Raw genomic sequence first — 27,342 nt, 5'->3', positions numbered from 1 at the left:
AATTAAAATGTCTTTAACAAAAGAGGAAGAGGAATAGTACTGGAAGTTTGGGGGGAGGCGTCTGTGTCAGAGAAGAAATTTACAGGGGGGAGAGAAAGGAGGATAATTTACGTTAAATATTGAGAACGACGCCCAAAGCAGAACAATCTTGACTTGTCGTCGTGAAGGATATTTAAAAATGGGCAGCACCAAGGAGGCAATTGGCTTTGGCGGCGGCGTGGGAAATGGCTTTCTAATTTTAGAGCTCGCGGCCATAGCATCGAGACCTTAACAATCAAAAACAAGGCAAGTGGATAAAAACAGGAGGAGCCAGGAGCTCAGAAACAGACCCGAGGCGGAGCCGGAGCCCCGGGAATGGGCACCTCCTTGTGTAAGCAGCAGGACACCGCTGTAAAGGTGGTCCCTCTGGTAGGGATCCTGAGACAGGAAGGCGCCACCCCTCCCCGGCACCCCCATTGTAGGGAAGCTGGATTTGGGGCCCCCCTTTCCCTGAATCACCATAAGATTCAGCTTCAGAAGCTGGGTTTTACTTGGGGTGAAACAGTAAAGAAGCACCTGCTTTTATAGCTGAGGGCCTCCCGTGTCTTTCTCCGACTCCAGCCCGCAGTCCCTCGGTGACATCTGTCAGCGTGCAGCCTCTCCAGGCCCCTGTGAGGTCAGGCCTCGTTGCAGGGCGGCTGTGCCTGTAGGGACAGCCAGGCCTGTCTTCTGCCAGTTAATGAGGGGATTCAGCTACAGCGGAGAGAACGGGTCCCTTCCAACCTGATGATTAAATACATCAGGGCTTACGTGAGACGGAAGGTTCTTCTCTTCTCAGAGGTCACCTTAAGGCATGGACAAGTCAAAAAGTCCTTTGGAGGGGCACCTGGGTGGCTCAGTCGGTTAAGCCTCTGCCTTCAAGTCAGGTCATGATCTCAGGGTCCTGGGATCGAGCCCCGCATCGGGCTCTCTGCTCAATAGGGAGCCTGTTTCACCCTCTCTCTGCCTGCCTCTCTGCCGACTTGTGATCTCTCTCTCTCTGTGTCAAATAAATAAACAAAATCTTTAAAAAAAAAAAAAGTCCCTTGGAAAAAGAAGGAAAAATATTTTTATCAGCTTAACATTTTATATCAGGTAGCATTTATTAAAGAAATAAATATTTATTAAACAGATCATCTTTATTAAGGTCTGGAGAATGAGGCCCACCCTTGCCTACTAATGGGAGCTGGCCAAAGAAACCTGAGGTTACTAGGAACTGTCCAGAAGGCTCCACCTAACTTGAGCAGGAGAATGACATTGTGTGTGTGTGTGTGTGTGTGTGTGTGTGTGTGTGTTATCCGGCAGGTAGGGAGGACTGGAGGACAAACATCCTATCACAGGAGCAGCACAAATGAAGGCATTCAGTTCTGAGCGAGCACGGCATGTTTGGGCAAAGGCAACGTGGTTGGAACTATAGAAACTGGCTCCAGAGGGAGGTGTAGGAACCACGGGGGAATGCCCGGCCGTGGCCACGTGCAATCCGTCTTTCAGTGCTGATAATGGTTTCGGAATATGTCCCAGGTCCTTTAGAACACATACACACACAAATTAAATTAAATTAAATTAAATTTTTTTAAAAAGTGTTCATTACCTTTGACCTAGTAACTCACTGCTCTAGTGCATTCCAAGAACTCCTGGTTAGAGACAAGCAAACAAGTGAACAAATCGAACTGCACGTACACTGGTATTTTATTTGCATTTTGTTTATGATAAAGCATCGGAAATGCCTCCACTTGACGAGCATGAGGACAAGGGAACGGTTAAATGCATCCTGATGCGTCCCTGTGATGTGCCATGCAGCTGCTAAAATTGTGTTTACAGAGTCTGTGACATGGTGGGGAAAGAAGCTTGGCTTTTATCATTAGGTTCAAAAAGCAAGGTACAGAGTTGTTCAGACCCTTCCATTTCAGCTTAAGCAGAAAGTACATTTAAACCTGGAAGGAAGGACGCTGAAAGCCTATTCTGTTGGTACGAGATAGGGTTGTGAGTAAATGAATTCATTTTTTGTCCTGATTCCAAGTAGAATAGGTACATTATAGAAAATTTAGAAAGTATATTAAACTACTCCTTGGTCTCAAATCTTTGTCTCAGAGTCTGCTTCTGGGGAATCCGGAATAAGGGTGCTGAGGTCCTGATGGTTATGATTCTAGCATCCATTGGGCTCATGTGTAAGAGGAGATGATCAGACGCAAAGAGTCCACAGGCGCGAGCCGGGGAAATGGATGCTCAGGGCATGGTACTAGGGAAGGACGCATGGATTTGGGAAACCCCTCCAGAGACGGTAACCGCTCAGGGGAGCAATATGGCGGCAGTGAAGTCAACTGTCCACGGGACAGATGGGTGGAGTTCTTCAGTTCTGAGACAGGGAGGCAGCCATCCCTGGGTGGGGCCGGCTTCTCAGTTTTTGGTTTAAGACACGCTGGGTCTGAGGCGCCTGCAGGATAGTTCTGTACCCTTTACGATGGACCTTCCTTGGGGGGAAGCACGTAGCCAACACCCAATAAACACCCACTGAATTGAAAAGAATTCTTTTTCCACATGTGGGTTTCCTAAGGGGGGCTTTCTTTAAAGGCCACTCACCAATTTATGAGCTCACGCAGACCAGAAAGCATGGGATCTGGGGTACGTGCTCACACATTTAGAATACATACTCAGGTTAATACAGCTGTTGAGACAGGAGTACATATGTGTATTAGAAAAACAAGTCCATCTGTAAAACGCAGCAAGACGCCTTCAGGTGTTCAGAATAGCTATTTAACATGAATATTTTATCAATGCCAGAGCAGACAGAGGGAAATTGTATCCATTATACCCCCATCACCATCACGCGCGGTTGAACGGACCTCTGACTGAGGAATCTAAATATGTTTAAAACATTTTTCACCTCCAATGAAACTAGCAAGTCCTGCTTTGTGTTGTTATTGGTCCTGCGAGATTCATGAAATATTTTGGAGGCGGTTGCGTTTTGGAAGTGTGGTTTGGCAAATTTTCATCCAAAGCATATGCTTTTCTTTTATTTTTTAACTAGCCGTCCAAATGTGAGGAAGTTGACATTTTAGAGCAAGTGGTAGAATGCGTGTGTGCGTGGGGGGGAGCGGGTAGTGCCGTTTTACTCGTGTCTGATTTTTAAGTTCAACTTTTCAAATATAGCGATGGCTTAGGGTAGCAGAAAAGAAAACCCATTTAAGAAAATGTGTTCTCCAGGGACGGCTCCTCAGCTCTGATAAGGCAGAGTCAACGGGACGGTCAGATCCCAGACTTCTGCTGAGAACCGTTCAGGGGCTTCTCAGGGCCCTCGGGATTCACAACAATCCTGTGGACCAGGTCTGCTCGCTCTCCCTTTCCCGCCTCTTCCGGGGCTCCTTTGAGCCTTACCTCCCGCTTCCCCAGCCCTTCTGGTCTCTGGCCTCCTCCTGCTTCTGTGTCTGCTCACGTGCGTCCTCCAGGCCTGGAGCCTTTCCTCCTCCTTGTCCGTCCACCTGCATGAAGTCCGCGTGGCCTTCCCGGCTCAGCCTCCTTGTCATTTCTTCCAGAAAGCAACGGTCTTCTGCTGAGCGCTCCAAGGGGTGGACCTTCCGAAAAATTTCTATAGATTCCGTCACTTCACCAAGCACGGAGCACTCTAGGAGGAAAAAGTCCAAACTGAAAGTGGTCGTAATAACTGTTGTCGAGAGCAGATTTCCACAGGGAAGAGGAAATTTAAAAAGGAGTCCTAGACCTCCTTCTTATTTACTTATTAGACACAACCGTGGAGCAAGTACCCTAAACCACACACTGTGCTACACCCATTACCTAGATTACCTTAATTCTTACAGTAACCCTAGATTTATTTAATAATTTTTGAATTTAGTACTATCTTTTAAAAAACGCCTTTTGGACATCTGCTATGTGCCTGGCCTTGTGCCGGGCACCAGGGGACACACTCACAAACCAGGGAGGCATGGTGCCTGCCCTCCTGGGGCCCGTAGCCTCCCGGAGCAGACAGACATCGATGCGATGATGGCCCTGGGGGGATGTGTAGTCAGAAGCTGAGAGCCAGACTCTGAGTAGAAAGGGCAAGCTGCAGGCGATCCCCATAGCTAAGAGTCTGGTGACTTGACTTGGTGTTTAAGCTGAGCGTGGAAGGATGGCGGGTTTGTGGTTGAGGGGGTTGGGGGGGTTGTCAATCAGGCACCAGAGGGGAGGGCTGGGAAGGAGCACTGCTAGGGGAAAAGCCCTCAGTTAAGTGTTTACAACCTGCGGATCCTGGCACGGCTTGTGTAGCCGAAGCAGAACCTGGACGGCATGAGGCCTCCTGAGGTCAGTAGTGTCTTCCGGAGCCCAACCTGCTTGCCCTCCTGGGTGTGGGCAGCCCTGGAGGCCCCATCCTCTGACAAGGGGAAGCACGTCTGCAGTTGGGAAGGGGAAGGGGAAGGGGGATGTTTTAAAAGATCTTCCTGGCTGCTAGACAGAGAATTCTGGAGTCACCATTCAAACGGCAAATTCCTCCGACGAATCCTTCTTTTCTTGACGCGTCCTTTCCTCCGTTGACACTTTGGGCAAAGCCGTTTCTCTTCCACCCCAAACACCCGTGACGACAGGAACGGCTGTCATACCCGTTACCTTTGGAAATACGTTGCTTCCTTGGTGCTCATCACTCAGAGGTCCTGACACTGGTCCTTCCGCTGCAAGGTTTCCTGTAAGACCGGCCAACCCCAAAGTCTCTGACAGGTGGCCTTCGTCACTGGAGAAATTGTTTCTGAGAGCACGGGCAGCCCCTTCTCGGAAAGCAGGCGGGCATCTAGAAAACCATGGCTTGTGCCCACTTCTGTTTGCAGAGCAGCAGCCCGAGAAGCACGCGCGGCAGAACTTACAAGAGCCGATGGGCTTTACTCTACCCTGTGGCGTCTCTTCTCATCATCTTCCCCTTCGACCCGCCTTTGCAAACGAGCTCTGTCACGCCCGTTGCCATAACACGAGGGGAGTGTGCGGGACTAATGGGCAGTTTCCAGACCACCCCATGTCACTGTCACCGTGACTCTGTGCAGGGAGCCCACGGCGGGTGACAGCTGCGCTGACATCCGGCCTCCAGAACGTCAGGGAGATAGTCAACAAAGCAAGCTGTCCTCAGAGTCCCGGCTCTCAAGCCTCCCGCGTTCGCTGCCGAAAGTTTGATGTTTGTTGATTGTTTCTTCCTTAAGTAGGCAAACTTCAGCCCCAGGAGTTAATAAAGCAAATTTTAAGTCTCGCCCCAGGTACAGCAAAGCTGGCGGAACGGTGCCTCTGATTGAATGCAGAATGGGAACAGAGGGGCAGAGAAGCCTCCTCCTGGCAGCTTGCAGCGCCATGAGATCAGCTGCAAAAATGGAATAAATTGGAGATTGATTTCTGCAGTTCCATTCATTTGCAGAAATTTGCAGACAATTAAGTTGTCCCCCTGCAGTATCAGTAGCTGATCCTTCTAGCCAGAGGCTGCCAGAGATGTGTGGTCTATCCTCGGCACACGCAGAGTCGTGATTCTGCAGTATACTCAGGTAAACAGGGCCAAGGAGCTCTGTGCGGACGCAGGCCTCTTGGTCAAGGTGGGCACCGGCTGGGCCTGTGGAGACAGCAGCATTGCGCATAGAGCAGGGGCCCTGAGCTGCAGATGCTGGAGTTCCCCCGTGCTTCGATCAAGACCCAAGTGACTTTGGGGAAGTCGGTTGCATCTTTGAGCCTCATGCCAATAGGCGTAGTGGTTCTACCTAGGAGCTGTGGGATGGGTTAAATGGGACACTGGTACCGGTGCCCAGCGTGGTACCCGGCTCGTCCCTACTCCGTAAATGGCAGTCTTTGCTACACGGGCCTGGTGGGTCCAGGACAAGGTTGCCAAGTAAATCTCTGGCTTAGAAAGATGAGAAAGGAACAGGCCAGGTGACTACAGTTTGGAATGCAGACTTCAAACCCTCCAAAGGAATAATCTTCAGGATCCTTTAACCGGACGTGCCATTCAAACCCCCAAAACATCACCCGTTCGCATGAACCCCGTAAAGGCCCCTCTCGGCCCAGCAGTACACCTGACCTTCCCACCGTGATCTCCAACACTGTCCAGGCCCAGGGCCCGGCGGACCACCAGGTCTCGGGTGGCGCGGCTCTCGCTTGCTCCGCGGCTCTCGCTTGCTCCGCGGCTCTCGCTTGCTCCGCACTCCTGCAGTGCGTCGCCTGAACGAAATCTCTCCTCCCAGCACAGGACTTGGCCAGAACTCACAGCGGTAGGAGAGAGAACAAAGGCAGACGTTTGTGGCTTCGTCCCTGAGTTGGTGCTGTTTCTCCCTCTCGTTTATTACCCGATACAAGAACAAGGGCTGGGGGACGCCAGGCCCGAGTCCTCTGGTCCCTTCCAGCCCGTGTGAGTATTGGCTCAGGGAGATCCTCTGACAGGTGGCAAGATAGGTCCACGCTACTTTCTGGCCTCGGGTTCGGGGTGAAGGGAATAAGGTTGTTCCTCTCAAGTCTCACTGCTTCCTTGGGGTGGCGTCCACCCCAAGTGCGGTGGGAGGGACCCTGGGAGTCGGCTCCGTCCCTTTCTCCCTCACGGTCCTCACACCATCGAGGCGAGGCCACACTGTGGAAGTGTATTGTGATTCCCTCTTCTGAAATGTAGGGAGAAGGCAGATGTGTACAGAGAGAACGCAGAGCTGGGGTAGCCTGTGGGCACCAGCTGTCCTTCAGAGTGATGGAAATGTTCTACGATTAGCTGGCGGTGATGATGGCTCAACTCTGGAAATGTCCTGATCGTCACATGAAAATGGGTGAATTGGATGGTACTTAAATTCTACCTCGAGAAGACTTTCAGCATGCCGTGGGAAGGAAGAGCGCACACCGACTCCGGCTCTGCCTTTCCCCAGATCAAATACTCAGACGTGCATTTTCCCAGGAACCTCTTGCCCTGTGGAGGTCGGGTTGGGAAAAGGAAGAAATGCGACAAATGAGCAACCTCACGTTCCCCCATAAGTCTGTTCCCCACACAGCGGCCTGCATATGTGTCTTTTGAATTGTAAGTGGGCTCCTGTCACGTCTCCGCTTAAACCTCTACCCCCAAGACTCACACCTCATGCAAAATAGAAGCCAGAGGCCCCCTGTGGGCTACAGGGCAGCCCGCCAGCTTCTCAGATCCCTTTCACAGTCCAAGAAGGTCTCCGCCCCCTGCTGCTCCCTGCGTTCCTCCCCCTGCTCTGGTCAAGCAGGCTGCCTCCCTCCGGCTGCCCTCAGCAGCCGCCCCCCTGCACACCCTCAGGCCCCCCGCTTGTTGGTGCTCCAGGCCACTGGTCCGCTCGTCTCGCTCCCCGCTCCAGAAGGGGAGCTGCCCAGGGCCCAGGTTTCTCTTGTTCCCTGGACTTTCCCAGATGCTTAGAATGACTCCCGGCAGAGAGGAAGGCTCCACGGGAAGTATTTGAAGAAATGAGTGAATGAGTGAATGAATGAATGGATAGATATGAATCCCGTCTTCCTCCCCTTTTCACATTTTTCACTTCGTTCCTCCTTTCCCGGCCCCCAGCCCCTGCCCTGGCCACGGTGACGGGGGTCCCCTCCCCCCATTTCCAGCATGCTCTCTCCACTGTGTGACGTGACACCCTCGGGGAGTGTGAAACTTCCTTCTGACACACCGCCAGTCTCCCCTGAGATTGAGAAGCAGAGAAGAAAGCAAATGGGGCTGTAAACCCAGACACCCTACAGCAGAAAGACAAAGGCTCCAGCGAGCCCCCAGGAGATGCGAGACATTCTGGAAGGGGACATTTCCCCTGTGGTAAAGCCCTGCATGAGCGAGTCTCCCCCAGGACACGGTTCTGCCCCTATGCCTTGAGCGAGATTGGACGAGGCTGCTGCAGACCTCCACCTCCTGGGCCAGGCTCTCGGATGCAGAAGATCATCGTCCAGCAACTTCGGGGCCACGGGGAGGGTCCCACGGGAGGCTCACGCCCGCGTGTGTGTCCCTGTGGCTGAGAAAACTGCCTCGGTTTGAAGCAGGAAGGTGCGGTGTGTGTGTCCCATGTGTCCTTGGGTTTAGGCTTGTCATGTGAGGCTGTTGTATGTGTAACTATCCATGAGTGTGTGTGTGTGTGTGTGTGTGTGTGTGTGTGTACACGTGCAGGTGTGCATACGCGTTTGCTGCTGGTGAGAACTTTGATGGTAGCGTGCGGGTGTCTGGAGAGCCTGGGAATCTAGAGGAGACTGTGTCACGTGTGTCTGTGTTAAGATCAGGCCTTAAGCCACCAACGGCTGAATGACTCACGCACAGAAGGGACTGAGCGGCTTGTCCTCATGTCCTCGAATCCGTGTCCCGGTATTGATAAAGCCCACTGTTCACTTCTCTGCCCTCCTTTACAGCTGAGAAATCCCCCTTAACCTCTCTCTGTCCTCGGGGAAGGCAGTTAACGTCCTCCCCACCTGGGCTGACAGCTGCGGAGCCACTCCTGTCCCCCCGGGCACGCGCCCCCATCCCTTGTCCCCTGCGCTCACCCCACGCGGCGGCTTCCTCCCACGAGCCCTTTCCTCGGCGCGCCCAGCACGCCGCCTGGCCTCCCCTTTCACGGGACAGACTTCTTCCCGCGTCTCCCCTTTCCTTCGGCACCAGAGCCCCCGCTTCCCATGGATCCCTGTGACTCGCGACCCTAACACGCCGCGACGCTGCTCTTTCTAACATCAATACCCACTCCTTGTCCAGCCCAAAGGGCTCCTTACGGTATCTGGCTTTTTGGAGGGACGTCTGCGTTGTGTGATGTGGCCACGCGATCCGTCCTGCTTGACATTGTCATCTCTTCATCCTTCTGGTGCCCTCCTTTGTGCCGCCTAACCTTTCCGGGGCTTTTACTGGCCTTTTAGAAACCCGTCCAATGGTTGAGCCCCTCCCTTTTCTCTCTCGACGTAACCCGGGCGGTATCAGCGTCTCCCTCCCACCCGGCTCCCCTCGTCCGTGGGTGACGGTGACATCTCTCTCCCTCATTCATCGCTCCCTCCCAAAGACAACGCTTTACGTGCCCTGCAGAAGTCTCTGCTGGATGCCCAACAGCCCCACAGTCGCCCGCACACAGCACCTGTGCCCAGAACTGCTGTTTTGTTTTGTTTTGTTTTTTTCCTCTTTGCCCGCTGTCTGGGTAACGGCTACATCAGAAATCAGGAAATCCTTACACGGCCGCTCCTTTACCCTGATGTTCCACTCTTTCCCACATCCTGTCTCTTCTCCTTCTAGAAGCTTCTTCCGCTTCTAGAAGCAGCTCCTCGGTCGGTCACATTCGTTTTATCCCCTCAGCTTTCTTGAGGTTCCCCCCAGCCTGGTGCACTCAGAGGCTTCCCACCCCGGACTGACAGATACAAGCGCTCACCGTCGGGCGTAAACACGATCGCACAGCACACCCGTCTAGATCTGCACAAGGTGTATGATTATCAGTCACATCCGATGCTCTGGCTCCTACGCTGTCCCCGTCACACGGAAACACGCGGCTTCAGAGCCCGCAAGCAAGCCGTTTAGCACAGACCTGATCAAAGTTAGATGCGGAGGCAAGGATCGAGGTAGGCATCTGTCTACAAACACGTAGTTGTAGATTTACACGTAAGTCACAGACAAAAACAGAAACAGAGCCGCTGACATGAAAACACAGCCAAGGACAAATAGTTACTGAGGTCCTTGTCATCGTAAAGCAAATGGCTGGGAGACACAGCACGGCCCGGTCCCGGGACTCCTGACCGTGCCCACCGTGGAGAGCTCTCTGATGCACACGGAAGTGTCTCTCAAATCAGCCGTTCCCACCTCTACCCCGCTCCCTTGCACATGTGCTGCTGCCATTCTGAGGCTCAGGGCTGCCTGCGTCTTTTCTTAGGCACTTAAGACCCAAGGGCTGACACAGCGGTTACTAAGCTTCTGGGATGCCATGAGAGCTGGGGACAGGGACTGGCCACCGCAGGCTTGGCTCCCTGGTGAGCGGGGAGGCCACCACCTGTAGGGACGGGGACTCAGGAGCCTGACCCCCTCGGTCCCCATGAGGACAAAAGTCTCACCCATCCACAGACCTGCAAACACCCATCAGCCCTCTACTATAAACAGTGGGAAGTTTGTGCTTGATGACACGGTGTGCTTTTTTGTGACTTTCGAGACATCTACACATATCGTCATCATGAACCGAAGCCTGCCTTTGCCGGGTCACGGGGCCAAATCACCCATTCTTCCTACCTGCATCGAACTTTAAGTCTTTTCATAGTGCTTGCTGAGGCATTCTCTCATCTAAACCTCAAGATTTCTTTCATTGTAAATGAGATTTATATGTTGTACGTATTTTACATATTTTCTATTCCTTTGTCATTCCCTCTGCAAACCGACAGAATCTTCACAGATGTTGTGCACATCACCGTTCCCCGGATATAATCCACTGTGCTTTTCATTGTCTTACCATTGTTTGTTCCATTCTGTCCTTCTCTACGCTGCATTTTGCCTGGGGGGGGGCTGCCTTATTTTGTTGGTGGTGGTTGGTTGGACACGTGGGTTTGTTGTTACAGTTCCAACCCTTGTTATTTTCCCTCCATTACACACACACCCCTCCAGTTTTCTGTCTTTACCTGAATAGTAATTATTCGGTCTTCCCAGAAACCAAATAGTCTTTATTTGCACTCATGCATCGAGATTTTAAATGTTATTCTTCTACGCTCCCTATAGTTTATGTAAGATAGGAGGTGCCCAATATGCTGTCCTGTGCTTCCCTACGTATTTTATCCTACGTATTCTCCCTGCTCGCTTCTGCATCGAGCAAGTCGCATCGTCTCTCTGAACTTGGTACTCCTCATCAGTCGAGGAGGGATAAGGTTTACTTGAGAACTTAATTGCACATATGAGAGTGGACACGTGTAATGTGCCCAGCGGATTGTCCAGGGCACACGTGAGAAATTGTTATTATTAGAGTAGTCTGTGCTGGCGATTGTGGAAGCAGCTGAAGGTGGTAGTCGTGGTTAGAACCTGTTCCTCTAGACGGCATTACTGCTAACTATCTAAGAGTGTCTCCTGCTGATGGGCCCCCAATTCAACTTCGCCTCGCATTGAACATTTGGGTTGTTTACCATTCTTACCCTTTATAAATAATGTCTTGCTGAATACATTTCTGCATGCTATTTTATTCTTCTCTCGAATTTAGCATTTGAATGTATTCCTAGGGCTGATATTACCAGGTGAAGGGCTATGTACATTTGTAAGATTTCCAATAAATATTGCCTGATTGCTTTCCACAAGAGGACCATCAAATTACACCCCCACCAAAATCTAGAGAAACATTATAGAAGCCTTCTTAGCCTTAGTTGGTCTGGCTTCCTGTTTAACTTTTCTTATATAGATTTTCCTTTAAAACACACACATACACGCACGCACACGCATACATATACACGCATACATTTGCGGGGCATGGATCAGTGATGGTATTTAAATACCATTTGCCACATGATTTTGGGAGGGACGTGTTGTCCAAAGTTTGAGATGCTTACACTTGATGGTATATAACATAATTTCGGTGAGCAGGTAGCATGGACCGAGACTGGTTTATGTACTGAACATGATATTCCCTTTTCAGTTCTCTGATCAGATCAGGGGGAAATCCTCAGCTTGGTGCTAACAACCTTTTCATGCCCCACTACGCCTTTCTTTTCTCCTTGTTAAAAAGAAGATCTTTGGGGCACCGGGGTGCTGTGGTTGGCTGAGCATCAGATGCTGGGTTTCAACTCAGGTCCTGATCTCAGGGTGGTGAGATCGAGCCCCACATCGGGCTCTGCTCTCAGCAAGGATTCTGCTTGAGACTCTCTGCCCCTCCCTGACCTCTCTCAAATCAATACATAAATCTTTTTTTAAAATTTAAAAAGACAAAGAGGAGCTTATTTTTGCCCTCGAGTTTCCACTTCGAATTGAATACCATCATTCAGTCTCTAATATGTTTATTTTCATGGTTTCCTGCTTTTTATGGAAAGCAATACTGGCACTTCATCACTTCACTTAAATTATGATACAAAGTTTCCTCTTTGGCACATATTTGTGTCATTGAATAGGTAAATTACAGATAAGGCAGAAATTGGACAGTGTTGTTCTCGTCGTCAAAGTTTTGAGCATATTGGTAGTGCATCCCAACAGTTACAATGAAGAGTCCTCGAGAAAACATCCACCAGGAGTCCCCATAATGCCTGACCTCGTCTGGACTTCTGTGACTATCCCTTCATCTCTGTTCATTTGTGAGTGTAAGGACCTTGCAGTTGGCCATGAGGAGAGTCACTTTTATATCCAGCGGGTTTTGTGGGTTAGTGACCAGGTGAGTAGTCTCCTCGCTGGGCAGATTAAGAGCTGGAATCCACAAACACTGAAGGGCATATAAATCAACACAGACATGAGGAATAGAATGATTCAGAAGATGGGATTAAAGAGCTTAATGATAGTTATTGTGAATCACAATGTCAGCTTTACTATGATTCTAACGATGTACTTGCTAACGCTAATGAGGTTTGATAGAATAAAATTAACAATGTCCAAACAGCTGTATGCTTTCACAACAAAGGAACTATAGCTCAGAGCAGACTCATACATTCTCTCCGTGGGGGATTTTAGTCAACTGGTTTTGTTGTTTTCTCTTTTAGGATATATTTAAATTTGCAAGAACTTCTCCTGTCCCAAGACAAAAGAGGTCCATTGTGGTATCTCCCATTTTAATTCCAGAGAATCAGAGACAACCTTTCCCACGAGATGTTGGCAAGGTAAGTCAGACAAAAGACAAATGACATAACAAAGGCATGTTTTTATGAAGAGGAGCGCATACTCGAGGCAGACTGACTGTGATTGTCTTGGTGGCCCCCTGAAATCGGTCTTTATTACTCTATGGTAACTAGCCAGATGGTTTTGCCAATAAGAGAGTGACAAAAGGCCATCAAACAACAACAACAAAAAAACATTTACAAAAAAACCCAATAATAACGTCTTTGAATATCATGCTTTGGAGAGCTACGTGGCAGATAACAGTGCTAAAGTTGTGTCTGGGAGATGTCTTTGGTTAAATAGCCTCGTCGCTTTTAAGATCATGTCCAGGTCACCAGCCCAATACTCTCTACACTACTAGTACAGCAGTGTGATCATGCATGGCCTTTTTAATTTAGATCCTAGCTTTCTTTTCCTTCTTTTATTTTTAAAGATTTATTTATTTATTCAAGAGAGAGGGAGAGAGAGAGTCAGGGGGAAGTGCAAAGGGAGAAAGAGTGTTAAGCAGGCTGCACGTGGGACTCAGAGCCCAATGTGGGGCTCCATCTCACGACCCCAAGATCATGATCTGAGGCAAAATCAAGAGTTAGACGCCCAAGTGACTGCGACCCCCAGGAGTCCCTAGATCTTGGTTTTCAAAGGTGTAAGTCCAGGAGCACCACTAGGTCAACCCTCTAAAAACTAAACCAGTCCAAAAGAACTAAATCAACTTAACCAGATCCAGAAAACAATGTTGCGTGAGCCAGCGCAATAACTTTTCCAGGAAGAAATGTTTGCTGCTAAATGGGCAGAAATACTGATGACCCGGTCGGTACATCCTCTCCCCCTAGAAAAAGCCAACATGGAGAATCAAATTCAAACCAGTTGATATTTTTTGGTCATCACAGATTTTGAACAGTGGTGGGTTAGTTCAATGAATGACCTTAATGGCTGGTGCTATTGGATTATTTATTCATTTATTACATAAGTAAGGAGCATCTGTCTTATGGCAGACTCCAAGATTGGGACTGGATGACTATTGGTATGAACAGCACAGAAACCCCGACTATGATAGAGCTTGGACTGTAGTGGAAAGACAGATATTTTGATGAGCACGTAAATAAGCAAGAAAATTCCAAAGGATAAGAAATTCCGTGAAGAGCAGAAACAGCTCTTCAGAAAGAGACTAAATGGCTAGACCAGGGAATAGAGGGACAGAAGAGTTCACAAACATGGCCAAGAAGCCTGTCGGAGACCCTGTTGTTTGATTGACTGGAAAAATGAGAAAGAGACAGCCATGGAAAGATCTGGGGAAGCCGCATTCTTAGGAGAGGGCCCCGCATGTGCAAAGGTTTGCAGGTGGGAAAAAAAATGAGGTGTATTTGGGGAGCAAAATGTCTGGATGGGTTCAATAAGGCAAGCAAGGAAGAGAGTGGTAAGAGTTGAAGTCAGAGAAGCTGGCCTGTCATAGGGCCTCCAGAGACCATGATGAGTGGGGATTTCATTGTGTACACATAAGAAACCACTGGAAGGTCACCCTATGTGTGCGCTGAAAGACCCTCTGGCTGTCTCATAGGGGATGATTTGTGGGAACAAAGGGATCAGGAGGAGTGGACACAGAGAGATCTGTCAAGAGGGCTGTCTTAGAGTGATCTGGACCAGAAGTCAGGGTAACTTGGACTATTAGAAATCTATTTCTGTTGGAAATTAGAGCCATCAATAATCCAATGTCTTGGTAATCACCATATTTGTGATTTTAAACTACCACTGTATCAAAGGCACCTTTTTTTAAGCAAAATCTTGCCAGGAGTCCAGAACATGATGCAGAAGGAAGCAGAGCTGTTCCAAGTAGGCAGCAGTGGGGTTGATGTACCCTACCCTTTGGAAAGCCCTAACCACTGTGATGGTCCTTGTGTATGTGTCCCTGAAGCCAAGGGTGGCACTCCCCAAGGGCCAGATTCCTCAAGTCTGCAAGACTCTGCCTCGAACAGTTTCAGAGGCACAACTTCTATCCTTGTTCTTTTTTTTTTTTTTTTTTTTTTAGATTTTATTTATTTATTTGACAGAGAGAAATCACAAGTAGATGGAGAGGCAGGCAGAGAGAGAGAGAAGGAAGCGGGCTCCCTGCTGAGCTGAGAGCCCGATGTGGGACTCGATCCCAAGACCCTGAGATCATGACCTGAGCAGAAGGCAGTGGCTTAAACCACTGAGCCACCCAGGTGCCCCTGTATCCTTGTCCTTTAGACATTTCTGTAAGCCTGGCGTTCTCAACCCCCACCGTACAACAGAGTTGCCTGGGGCACTTAAAATACAGACACCAGGCTCCACCTTGCAAGATCAATTGAGTTGGTCAAGGAGTGAGGTCTAAGCATCAGAATTTTTTTTCAAATCCCAGGTGATTCTGATGGGCAGCCAGGGTTGAAAACCACTGGCATAAACCAGTCCTACTTTAAGGGGAGCTATGGACCAACAGCATGAGCACCACCAAGTAGTGAATAACTGTACTGCTGTGTGAAAACTATGTCTGTGCTTTCTATGCTTTGAAGGAACTCCTTTCGTCTTTTTCCCTGCTTGGTTTTATTCATTCATCTTATCCTTTTCTTTATATCCTATGCCTTACCTTCATCAACTCCACTAATAGCTAACCAAGTGATGCTCTGCTGAACTATGAGAGAGTATCCGGGTGTCTTCAGAGAGTTCGGGGAGGTGGAGAGAAAGGAAACAAATCCCACCCACCCACCCAAACTCTCTGAGTCAGGCAGCTCTAATTTTGAAATATCACATATCAGACTTCAGGATGCCATTTAAAGAAGGGACTCTGGGGTTATGAAAGCATAAAGACACGTGTGTCACTTTGGTTTCCCCCTGAAGATGACCCTGATACAAGAACTCAAATGCAAGTAGTTTATTTAGGAGAGGAAAAGAATACAGGTAAGGAATGAGGAGGTGAGAGAGGAAAGAAAGGAACCAGTTGAGAGGCCTGTTTATCAGGGCAGCTGCGGCTGTCCGGCTGTCTGTTGGTGACTGCATGGCAATCCCAAGGGGAAATGCTAGGAAACGGTGGTAAGCACATGCCACAGGGGAGGGAGCTGGGGTATTTATACACCAACCCATCCATCTTTGGTTGAAGGTCTTTCCCAAAGGTGTAAGCTCACCAGCACAACCAGCCTTCCCTGTGCCCTGGGCATGAGCACAAGGGCCTTCTGAGGCCATGAGGAGACAGCTGGAAGTCTGCTGGTATGCCCCAAAAAGATGAGATCCGAGGGAAGGGACAGGGCACTGATGGATTCCATTCCTTTACTGAACCTAATATAAACACTTCTGCTTTACAGGCTAGGTTTTCTTTGTCTCGTCTTCTGCTCCCATCTCATTTCCAGAACTAACTTTCTTGTCTTGTGCCTTTGAAGCTGACTGTACTTGCTTCTCTCCATTAATAAGTGCTCGCAGCATCCTAGGTGGGAAAATCTCCGAAATTCACATCAGTTTACATCAATAAGCGCATATGCAGCATCAGCTATGTATAAGGCACTGCATGAGGGGCTGGAGGGTTAATGACAAAAGGCATCAATCCCATGGGATTGCAGAAGAATGGAAAAAATCATCACAAATGCATTATTTGTCCAATACTTTAAAGTATAAGCACCTTTCATCTATTATGTTGAGTTCTCATCATAACAACCCCATGAGGATCATCTTCCAAAGTGCCTCCTGAGAGTAATGAGTCTCAGAGGGATAGTCATCTGCCCGGAGTCCCACAGTCACTTAGTAGCAGAGATGAGCTCCATGCCCACTCTTTGCGATTTCATAGGCTCTGCTCTTAACTAGCCTCCACTCTTTGCGCTTTCATAGGCTCTGCTCTTAACTTGCCTGCCCAGCACTACTAAGTACAATTTGAGAATTCTCTTTCACGGAATGAAATGCCTCTGCTAACAATGACTTTCTTTAAAACAGCATTAAATTAAATTTAATTGTTTGAAGTGCGCGCGCGCACGCACACACACACACTAGAGGGATAGAGGGTTGGGTAAATGGATAGACAGATGATAGAACAAGTACAGTAACATGTTCATGGTAGAGTCTAGGCGGTGGCTGTAAGGTTGATCGTTGAAAGCCTTTTTCAACTTCTCCTCTGTTTGTAAATTTCGTGATACAATGTTAGGAAAAAATTAATCTTAACTGAGTCCAAAATGATCCCAAAACACACAGGAATTGGCATGCCGCCACAAAATTATTTTTTTGTTTGTTTGTTTGTCTTGAGCTTCAGGAGGATGGATGGAACCTTAAGTGTCTATGTCTTGCTTTCTTTCTTTCTTTCTTCTTTTTTCTTTTTGTCATATTTTGTCACCACCTGAGTTCCTTGAAAGAAACGAGACTTGTACTACAGAGTGAAGGCATCAAAAGCAGGATGTGGGAGTGAATCCACTCTCAGGGGGTCGGGGTTTGGGAAGAGTTCTTAGCTGAGGCTGTGCCACGTAGAACTGTATATTGACAGAAGGGCCACACGGGGAGCTCTAAGGGTCAGACAGAGTTTTGGCTGATGCATAATTTATTTATCTTCCAAATAATTAATTCGTTGGTAAGTGGCTAAATTACTAGAATTCGGAGACTGCTTTTCCATCATCTCTCTCAGTGCTTCTGAAAAACAGGTTAAAGACCCAATTGTGAACACACTGCCTCAAACCTGTGATGTCCTTCCTGCTTCTGAATTCCAGATGGCAGCGAGGACCTGTGGGCGGATGCCCTAAAGAGAGATGTGTAGTTCCCAACATGTGCTTTACCCTCCCCCTTCAAAGTGTGACTATTTCAAAATTTGGACCATAAATAATTTCTTAGTTTTACCAACTTTCACTGATAAATATTTGATTGCGTCTTTAGAGATTTTTGAGTTCTTGGGTCTGATTGATTGAGAGCAGGGGACTTTAAATCTGTGAGGCAGCAAGGAGGTCTTTGGGAGACGTATTTTATTCTGTTTTATATTAAGTTTGAAAGACAAGTCATTTATGAAATGCTTATTAGAGATTCTACTTTCATCACAAACCCTTTTCATCAAAACCAATGAAAGTACATTTTACTGAAAATCCTTTTTTTATATCCCCTATAAATTGGTAGAATGGGCCTTTAGAAGGACATCTTTAACCCAGAATGGAAGAAATATGTAATTGGACCATGCGCTTTCCATAAGGGGAATCAACATAGATCATTAGACCAAATCATGAAAACCACTCAACCAGGACTCTGCTTTGGCTGTGTCACGAATGCAAGTCATACATGAGGATAATTTATGGCAGTTCCTAATATTCCTCAGAATTCCGAGCAAATGATTTATTAGGGTTCTCCCCACATCCAGGTGATCTATACCTCCCTGCTTATGCCCACCTATGCGAACAGGTGCCAAGGAATCTGGTGTCTCAAAATTGAATCTGCTTTATTCCGTTTAAGAGTCATTCACATCACTTTGAGAACCCATGGGTGCCAAGCTCTGTCCTCAGAAGCCGGGCTAGAATTCTGGAACTGGACCCCCAGTACTGCCGCATCTTACCCTCCCACTGAAACGTTGACTCAGCCCCATCGTACTGCCTGACTCATTCTGGGTAGCCCCCATCAGCCCTCCACCCCTTTTAAAATCCACTGTTTCACTTTTTTTATTCAAGTCTGACTACATGCCGCTTTCCAGAAATTTACAGCTGTTTCATTTCTCCTTTTAAAAACAACTAGCCAAGTTGCTCAATAACTAGAACTTAGTCCTGGCTGGTCTGTAGAATAGAAATCTGAATGTGAGAGACCAACATGTCCAGAGCTCAATAGTCAAAAATTCTTGTTGAACTGACTAGCCCAGGTTATTTCTACATTCATCAAGCCCACGGGTATATACACCTGTCCTATTTCTATGACTTTGAACCCTTTCCTCTTCCTGGGACACACCCCCTTCATCCTTTCTCCACGGGGCATGTGTGTATTTACATACATGTCCTCACTGCCTAGTGGACCATGTACACCCTCCCAGAAATTTCTGTGCACACTGCCCAGCATCATAGCCACTAACCACACGTGGCCTTGGGGCACCTGATGTGTAGCCAGGGCAACCAGGGAGCTGCATTTTTAGATTTTATCTAATTTTAGCTAATGTTAGTTTAAACTTTAAAACTGTTTGATTCGGTTATTGGAACAACTTCCCATGTGAAATCTACCTTTTTAACTTAAATTTTCATCTTAGTACAGGTCAGATGCTTTTCATGGAAATATAATATCTAAATTGATACGTAAATGTGTTGTAAACACAGGATTTCAAAAATGTAGTACAAACTCACAAAGAGCAGAAAATACCTCACTGTTTATCCCTATACTCGAGCCCTGTTGAGGTAAAAACATTTTGGATACATTGGTGTGATTCAAATTAATCTCTCTTTTTTTGTTGTTTTTTTTGGCTTCATTTGTTATGTGGCTACCAAAAAATTTTTAAGTATTTATTTAGCTCAAACTGTATTTCTCTGGGGCAGTGTGAGCCAGAGCCCATTTTTGATAGAGTCTCCCCCTGGGAATTTTTGTTTGATCTCCTTTATACATTGTTTGGACCTCTTTGTGCTCATGTAACACAATTGGAACAGCAAGACAGTTTCTTTTGTATTTTTCTTATCTTTGTATTAACTGTAACTCCTCAAGTGTAGTGATACAGCACGCAGCCTAACACCCAGGAGGGACCCAAATATTCTTCGACTTGAATCCTGGTTAGGCCCATGGCTGGTTGGATAAGGTATTCACTGGTTACGGATTGAAGTGATCACAGCCCCGTTTGTTGTTAGAATGGAATTAATAGACCATTATATGATCGGTCCGGATATTTCTAGCAAATTTTAATTTTCCACAATGGCTGTGAGGCTAGCAGGTAAATGCGTTGGCAGTCAACCATTATGTCAGGTCACATAAGTACCCCTAGCAGATTGTGGGAAATGATGTTGATGGGTTATGTGTGGGGTGTGTGGGGGTAGGGGAGAGAGAGGGAGAGCGAGGCTGTATTCCCATATTTGTTCATACATACAATATTTAAAAGCCACTGAAATTAAAAAAAAAACCTCAAAACTTTACTCACAACCGAACAGACTTAATTTCAAGTTATTCTGACAAAGTCTAATAAAAGCATATATTCACCATTAGCAAATGTTGCCCTCTTTCTGTAAAATTTAATTAATGATAAAACATAATTGAGTTGTTTTGGTTGTTTGCCAAATACATACATATGCAAAAATGCCCTCCGTGATATACCTCCGGCAAATAAAGGCATCGGAGCCTATGGAGGAAGCAATATTTTTAGCCCTGAGTTTATCATCCTTTCAGTTCTCAATTTGAAAGATTCCCAGGGCTTTATCGTTATGTACATTTGGCCTCGGACTGAATTTATATTTAATTATTCGTGAACATTAAAGGATCTGGCATTTCAGCTTGAATTAGCACCCTGGAGACAGGAGAGTTGAAGAGTCTCTGAATTCAGCTAGCATCTCCAACATCTAGTAAGTGTCGGGATCTAAGCCAGTCATGGCACCCACCCCTACCCCAACTGAATTCCTGGTTAGTTCTTAGGACAACCCCACAAAGTATTGTACCCACTTCTCAGATGGGGAAACTGAAATCAGAGACCTGAAGCAACGTGCCTGAGGTTACTCAGTTACAAGAGTGGCGATGCAAAGACCCAAACCTAGGAGTCTTGAGGGCCAGTCACCAAGCTCGGCACTGTGCCATGTGTGAATGTGGAGTCCCTGTGGGCCTCTGCTGTTTGCACAGCATGCCCACGTGATTTGTCACTGGACTCCCACACACACCCTCAGGAAGCCAGTACTAGATGCCCATTGTGCCACTGAGGAACCGAGGCTAGGAATCATGCAGGACAGGTGTAAACAGAGTTGTCGTGTAAGCTGAGCTCCTTCTGCATTACCACGTGCCATGACTCAGGGGTCTGGATGGATTTCAAAACAGCACATGGCGTGGGGTAAGGAATAGGTTTTATTGGAGAAAGAGAACATGTAGAAGCCAGGGGTCAGCCAAAAATGAAAATCCCATCATCTTAAGGAGAGATATGCCAGGGCCTGGGCAGAGAGCTGAACACCATCTAGGTTTGCCAGAGAGGCCCTCAGCTGCCACAGTTCCCCCATCTTAGGCCAGCTTGACTACGATCTTTCAGTAGACAGATAATCAAATTTTGGGGGTGTCCAGCAGCCTGAGCACAGGTACCCAGATTTATAGACATTGTCTACGATTCCACAGGCTCTTGCAGGGGGAGGGAAGACCCAATTAGTAACGTTTGCCCTTCCTTCTGTGAAAGTATTCTTACAGTGACCAATTTCAAGCTACTGGCTTGCAAACCTCTTGAATATTTAACACCTGACTTTCACAAAGAAGCCCGAGCTAGCATCGGCTTGCCACCGACCTACAGATTGGGAGGCCGGGTGGGTCAGAGAATGCCCTGGCCTCATGGGGAGCCATGCTGGAGTAGAACTTCCAGCTTGTGGAAGTGGTTTACCCACCTACCTGGGGTTTCTCCTCCAAGGTGAGCACCAGGGGTCATTTGGGATCATTCTACTCCTTGCATCACATTAGGTGCCTTGTCTCAGGCCACACAGCCAGGGCAAAGGAGAAGCAGACCTTGAACCTGGGCTCTTTTAGTTCCGCCACACCTCTGCTCCTCTGCACAAAAATCCCAAGTCCATCTCTGGGGGCTGACAAGTTCCATCACAGTTGTCCCAATTCTACGTGGCAAATGAGGAAGGGAGAGAGAAAATCCTCTGCCAAGTGTGGAGCCGTGAGGTTAACCTCACAAACAGCTACTTGACATGCATGTTTGGACACTGAGTCAAGGCTGGGGGTCATGTCTTAGTTGAACAAAAAGACCACCTGCTGACAAGCAGAAACCTGCTTGCTTCACCAGGCAGGGAGAGCCGCGGACTGCTTTCAGAGGCCACATTTGTTGGTTTGTTGTTGGGATGTCTACTGACAACCCTGCTCAAAGGAGCCACGAGAAGAAAAGTGGAAGCTGAAAGGGCTATCTTTGGTGTAATTAAGAGATATCACCACCCGTTTTTCTCAGCGAGGAGGCCACAGCTGACTCAGCTGATAAGGGCTGTGAAGGCGAGGGCCCAAGGTGCCATGGGGAATGGACTGGCCCTTCTGTGGTCAGACCTCTCATCCCAGCTCTGAAGAGGATGGAGGCAGAGCCGGATGGAGTCAGAATCTGGCCCATCCACAGTTTTCTGAAGACACGGAGGGAGGAAGGAAGAACTCACCTTTATTTCCTTTTCTAGCTTAGAACTAACCCTGGCTTCTGAGTGAGGTTATAGGGGAGACACTTCATTGTGGGGCTGGGCCTGCCTCTATGTGCAGAAATGGGGAAAATCTTGGACACAAACACCCTTTGTTGCAAGTTTAAATGGTCCGCCCGTGGGTGGCTCACACCGGGTGTTTGGATCTGGAGATGAGGAAGGGCCCCAGCTTAGGCCTTTTGGGTAGGCAAATACTCTTCCTAGGTGGAAAAACTGAGCCTGAATTAATGAATTAACTCAGAAATATTTATTGAGCGACTACTATAGGCCAGACACTGCATTGGCTATTGCCCGTGCGTTCTCTCTCAAATGACACAGAACTACGGAAGACACAGACCTGTAAACAGGCAGATGAGACCATGATCGGGAGCCGTGGGAGTGTGGAGAACTGGAGAAGACAGAGAACATAATTCCCAAGAGAAGTCCCAAGTGGCCGCATACCAGTAGGCAAGGTAAAGTTGGCATGGAGAGAATTCTCCAGGCAGTGGGAAGCGCGTGATCCAACGTCTAGCGCCAAGAGAGAGCATCGTGCATCTGGACAGTCTAGAATAACTGAATGCGGCTGACAGGACCAGATCTGTAATTTGTGGAAGAACAGTCTGGTGGCAGGATGCGGGGTCACACCTGTAGGCTGGGAGAACCAGAAGCAGAGAGGCCTGGATGGAGGCAGTGACCGCAGCAGGTGGGCAGTGCAGGGAACCTGGGTCCGAAAGCGGCGGGTGACAGGAGAGAAGACATTGAGTCAAGAGCTGGGCAGCCTTGGTGAAGAGTGTTGTTGGATGGAGAGGAAGAGGGGTGGAGGAAGACCCCCCTTAGCTGGGAACATTGTGCCTTGGTGGGATGCTGACCATGTCACCTGGATGGAGGCTTGAGCTGTGGGGCAGTAGACCTTCCATGACACCAGCGGGCCTGCTGTATCCTCCTCGCTCAAGTTCACTCTTCACTGAGGCTGCTGAGCGGCCCTTCATGGGGCAAGAAGGGAGTGCTCCCAGGGGAGACAGGAGTGCTCCCAGGGCAGACAGATCTTTCTGTGTGTTGTGCAGAGTTGCACAGATAGGCTGGACCCCTCCGCCGGTCTTCTGGGGACTGGATTCCCTTTGCACCAGCAAGGCGTGTGGGACACCAGACTTTCAGATGCCCCTTCGCCGTGAGCACAGATATGAGCACAGATCCTACCAGACCCGTGCCTCCTGATTTTAGTTCAGGCATTCCTGGCTGTGGCTTTGAAATCTTTTTTTTTTTTTTTTTTTTTTTTTCCCTCCAGCTCAGAAATGCATAACAGCTGTGTTCACTGTTGGCCTTCTAGCCTTGAATTCACTCTAAATGCATTTCTTCTTAGTAATTTCTCCTTTGAATGCTGATGTTTGGCTAGGCATTAGTATACACAATTCACAGGCTCTGTGTTGCTCAATTTTTAGTTCATTTATTTGACAACTTGAAATTCCTCGCAAGTGGTGCTTTTATTTTGTTATTTGCATCTGGAAATCATTCCCAATGTACCACGGAATAAATCTGGCTTTTCTTTCTGTCTTCATAATTTTTTTCTTATTTTAAAAATAATAAATGTTCATTATAAAAACTTTAAAGAAAAATATATACTTAACAATAAACACTATAAAAAAAATCTCCCCAACATCCGTCCCTCCAAACCTGAGGTAACTCCTGTTGGCCTCAGAGCAGTACTTCTCAGTCTCTAAAGTGCATACGAATTCGTGAGAGCACAGGTTCCCTGCCCTCATCCCGTCAAATGTGTGGGTTCCCCAGGGCCGGAGTGAGGCCTCAGAGCTCACCGTCCTCACACGCAACCCTCGGGCTGCTGATGCTCCCGGTTCTGTGGCCCACACTTTGATAGACTTTATCCTAAACACCCAGTACCCACCCAGGGCCATCTTGTATTCCCGGATGTCCTACTCACCAACATCTCAGAAACATCTTTCGTGTCTTCAAACGTCCTTCTTCGGTGGCATTTTGAAAGGCTGCATGGGGTTCTTCATGTCGGGTCTACAGATCCCAAGGGGGTCCACGGGTAGACCTGTTCTCTTGGTTTTCCAATGTTTATTTGTTTTGCACTTAAAATATTATCTTGAGGAGGATGCCGCATGATTGACCAACGACCAAAGGAGCGCATTAGACGAAATGGTTAAAACCCGCATAGCATCCACCGTGAATGGCATCTAGCGGTTTCCCTCTAGCATCTCCTGGGGGTAAATCGTATTGCTGTGACCGCCACCATTCATAAATCTTTGCATAGATGTGTATGCACTCGGGCACGTGTGTACATGTATGTATATGTATTATTCATACACGTAGCATATAGATATATTCTCTATAGTTACCTGATATGAAACTCGAATCCAAAAGCCAAGGGCTGGTTTAACAGCGTCTCTTGGGAAACAGTCCTCTGACGGACTCTCTCCTCCCCGAGGCGCGCTTGAATCCACTCTGCCCCTGCTCCGATGTATTCTCCACCCATCTGGCACCCCCCACTTCTACTCCCCAGGTCTAGAACATCTTTGTTCTCGTTATGCTGTGCAGCTTTCATCGGGGGCGGTACCTCCTCAGCCTTGCTGAGGATTAACAACACAGCTCATTGGAAATATATGTTCCACGCGTGCTTGGGAAGGTGAGGAAAACACCAGCAGCTCCCGGTTCCGCCTGCGGTTCCCCACCAGCTCTCTGACATTCTCCTTCCCATCCTTAGAGACAACCTCACTGGGGCTGCCCCCCTCTCCGACTGACAGAAGTGACACCCGACCAGAAGTACATTGTGCTCTGTGCATTGTGGGTCCCGTCACTAATTCCACGCAGAGGAATTCGTTCCCATGGCCTCTACAGAGGAGGACATGGAGTGATTAGAGGACTTCTCTGATGCCTCAGAGCAGTGGAACTAGGATTTGTAAAACTCTTTATTGAAGGGTAATATATAGACGCCAAAGTGCAAAATCGTAAGTGTCCAACGCCATGATTTTTTTTAGTAGACAGGATATGCCCATGAACTCAGCACTCAGATCACAAAATGACCAGCCCCCAGAGGCCCCTTCGTGTCACCTTCCAGGCACGAACCCCACATCCCCCCAGGATAACCAGCCCTCCCCTCTATAACCATGAGTTAGTTTCACCATTTGGTACCTAATATAAATGGAATCACCCAGCACATATTTTGTGCTTTTTAAATTTTCTTGCTCAGCATTAGACTGGTGAGATCGGTCTTTCTTGTCAGGTACATCTATAGAATCACAGATGTATAGTATCACATTTCCTAAATACACCACCCTCTCTCCTTTCTACTCTGGAGGCAAATTTGGATCATTTCCAGTTTGGGGCCATTACAAATAGTATTTGACGTGAACATATACACATATTTCTGTTGGGTATATACCTAACCGTGGGATTATTGGGTCCGTTTTAGTGGATTCTGCCAAACAGTTGCCCAAATGGGTTCTAGAGAAGCTGAGCTTTAAACCCATTCTTCTGACTCTACAATGAATTGTGGGAACAGGGTGGATGGCATATTTGTTTTTTTTTTTCTAATGAAAAATATATCCAGTTTCTCTCTGACTCAGTAGTGACAGCTGTCAGTATTAGCCATAACAGTGGCCCATTCCATGTCTTTGGATCACACCAGAGCCTGTTGCCTTCACCCTCAAGGATTGGAGGACATCACTGGTTCTCCATCTGTGTTGATCTTCATGATATGAAGATATAAGATGAATATGCCCTGATACGGTATGTCCAGGCTTCTGGTATCCATTCAAAGGGAGTGGGCTCTGTGACAGAGCTTTCTTCCTCCCACTCCCAAGATCATGAGGATGAGACAGTTTATGCCAGTTTTATGGGAATTCTTGGCCAAAGTCAGGGAGACTTCATTGTTTTCAACAGGTTTTAATTAACCTAATAGGTTACTCTATAAGCCAAAGAATGAAAAGTTTAGGACCCCAAGAGACAGACACCAAGTCAAAGGATTTTCTAACAAATCTCTTTTTTAATTTGCTGATCAAGATGTTATTAAAAAATATAGACATTAGCCATAGTGGTTTCTCAACCCTCTGTGAGGATGAATTCCCTCATACATCTGAACTGCCCTTCCTTGGGTAGAACTGGAATAATAATAATAATAATAATAATAGTGATAATAATGTAATCATAATAATGGATTCGTCTGTGGTCAAACTCCATGGACACGTGGAGGAACTTGGTTGCTACTTCTTTATACTAAGATTTCCCACCTCTCCCTGATGACTGACAATGTGCTATCCAGTCACAACCTTTTCTTCTTCATTGGGACACTGAAAGCCCACCTTCTTCTGTTGTCGCCTAGAAATATTACTAAGTAGCCATCGTGCAAAAATTCTTAAGACATGGACCAAAATAAATAATGACTTAAGAATACTTCATGATTTTTATTTTCCCCCTCTTTCTGCCCTCTGGGAATGGAATGACCCAAGGCTTATGGTACCAAAGACCCTTAACAATATGTTTTCCCCAGATATAGGAAGGTTTGTGACATGGTAAATGACCAAGAGTTCTGACCCATGGATGCACCATTGTTGAACAGACAGTTTGCTCGTCAATCTTCATTTGACATTCTTTTTTTTTTTTTTTTAAGATTTTACTTATTTATTTGAAAGAGAGAGAGAGCAGGAGATGGGGAGAGGCCAGAGGGAGAAGCAGACTCCCCACTAAGCAGGGAGCTCATTGAAGGATTCGATCCTAAGACTCTGGGATCATTACCTGAGCCATAGGCAGTTGCTTAACCAACTGAGCCACCTGGACACCCCTTCATTTGACTTACCCAATGATCTACCAAGGGTCTGAAGTGGCCCCTAGTCCCCTTCCTAAGTCAGGGAAATCCACGTTGAAGCTCATACTACTCTTTGGTTATGTTTATATCTCTTAATGTTTCAATCTTCTCCATCTCTCAATTCAGAGAGATCATAGACTGTTACAGTTGGAAGGAACCCTGGAGATGGCCCAAATATATATATATATATATATGTGTGTGTGTGTGTGTGTGTGTGTGTGTGTGTGTGTGTAAAGATGGCCCAACTTTATAAATAGGATGGAAAATTATATCTAAAGTCAAACGATGTAAGAAGTCCTAATCTTCTGCCCCTCACCCTGCTCACCCTGGTGTCCCTTTGCCCCAACTGGGTCTTCGGAGCCTTTATTGTCCTGGGGAAGACTTGAGCCCAGTCTGGAAAATTCCCAGGTCTTTAGGAGACTCAGTATAACATATGGAAAATTCCCAGGTCTTTAGGAGACTCAATCATGGCATACCATGATTGATATCAGGGACCCATCATCTCT

At 47.5% G+C, this 27,342-nt stretch overlaps 1 protein-coding gene across 1 annotated transcript in view; it reads left to right on the top strand.

Moving 5' to 3' along the window:
* The window catches only part of CDH13 (cadherin 13), a 986,611-nt gene that overhangs the window by 432,126 nt on the left and 527,143 nt on the right, over positions 1-27,342 (top strand). The window contains exon 4 of the mRNA XM_082712008.1: positions 12,634-12,750. Within this exon, the coding sequence (XP_082568134.1) occupies positions 12,634-12,750 (117 nt within the window). The remainder of the gene's footprint in view (positions 1-12,633; positions 12,751-27,342) is intronic.

The sequence above is a fragment of the Mustela nivalis genome, assembly GCF_964662115.1.
Source record: "Mustela nivalis genome assembly, chromosome: 18".
NCBI lineage: Eukaryota > Metazoa > Chordata > Mammalia > Carnivora > Mustelidae > Mustela > Mustela nivalis.
The sequence above is the reverse complement of the archived record's forward strand: the minus strand, read 5'-3'. Positions and strand labels throughout refer to the sequence as shown.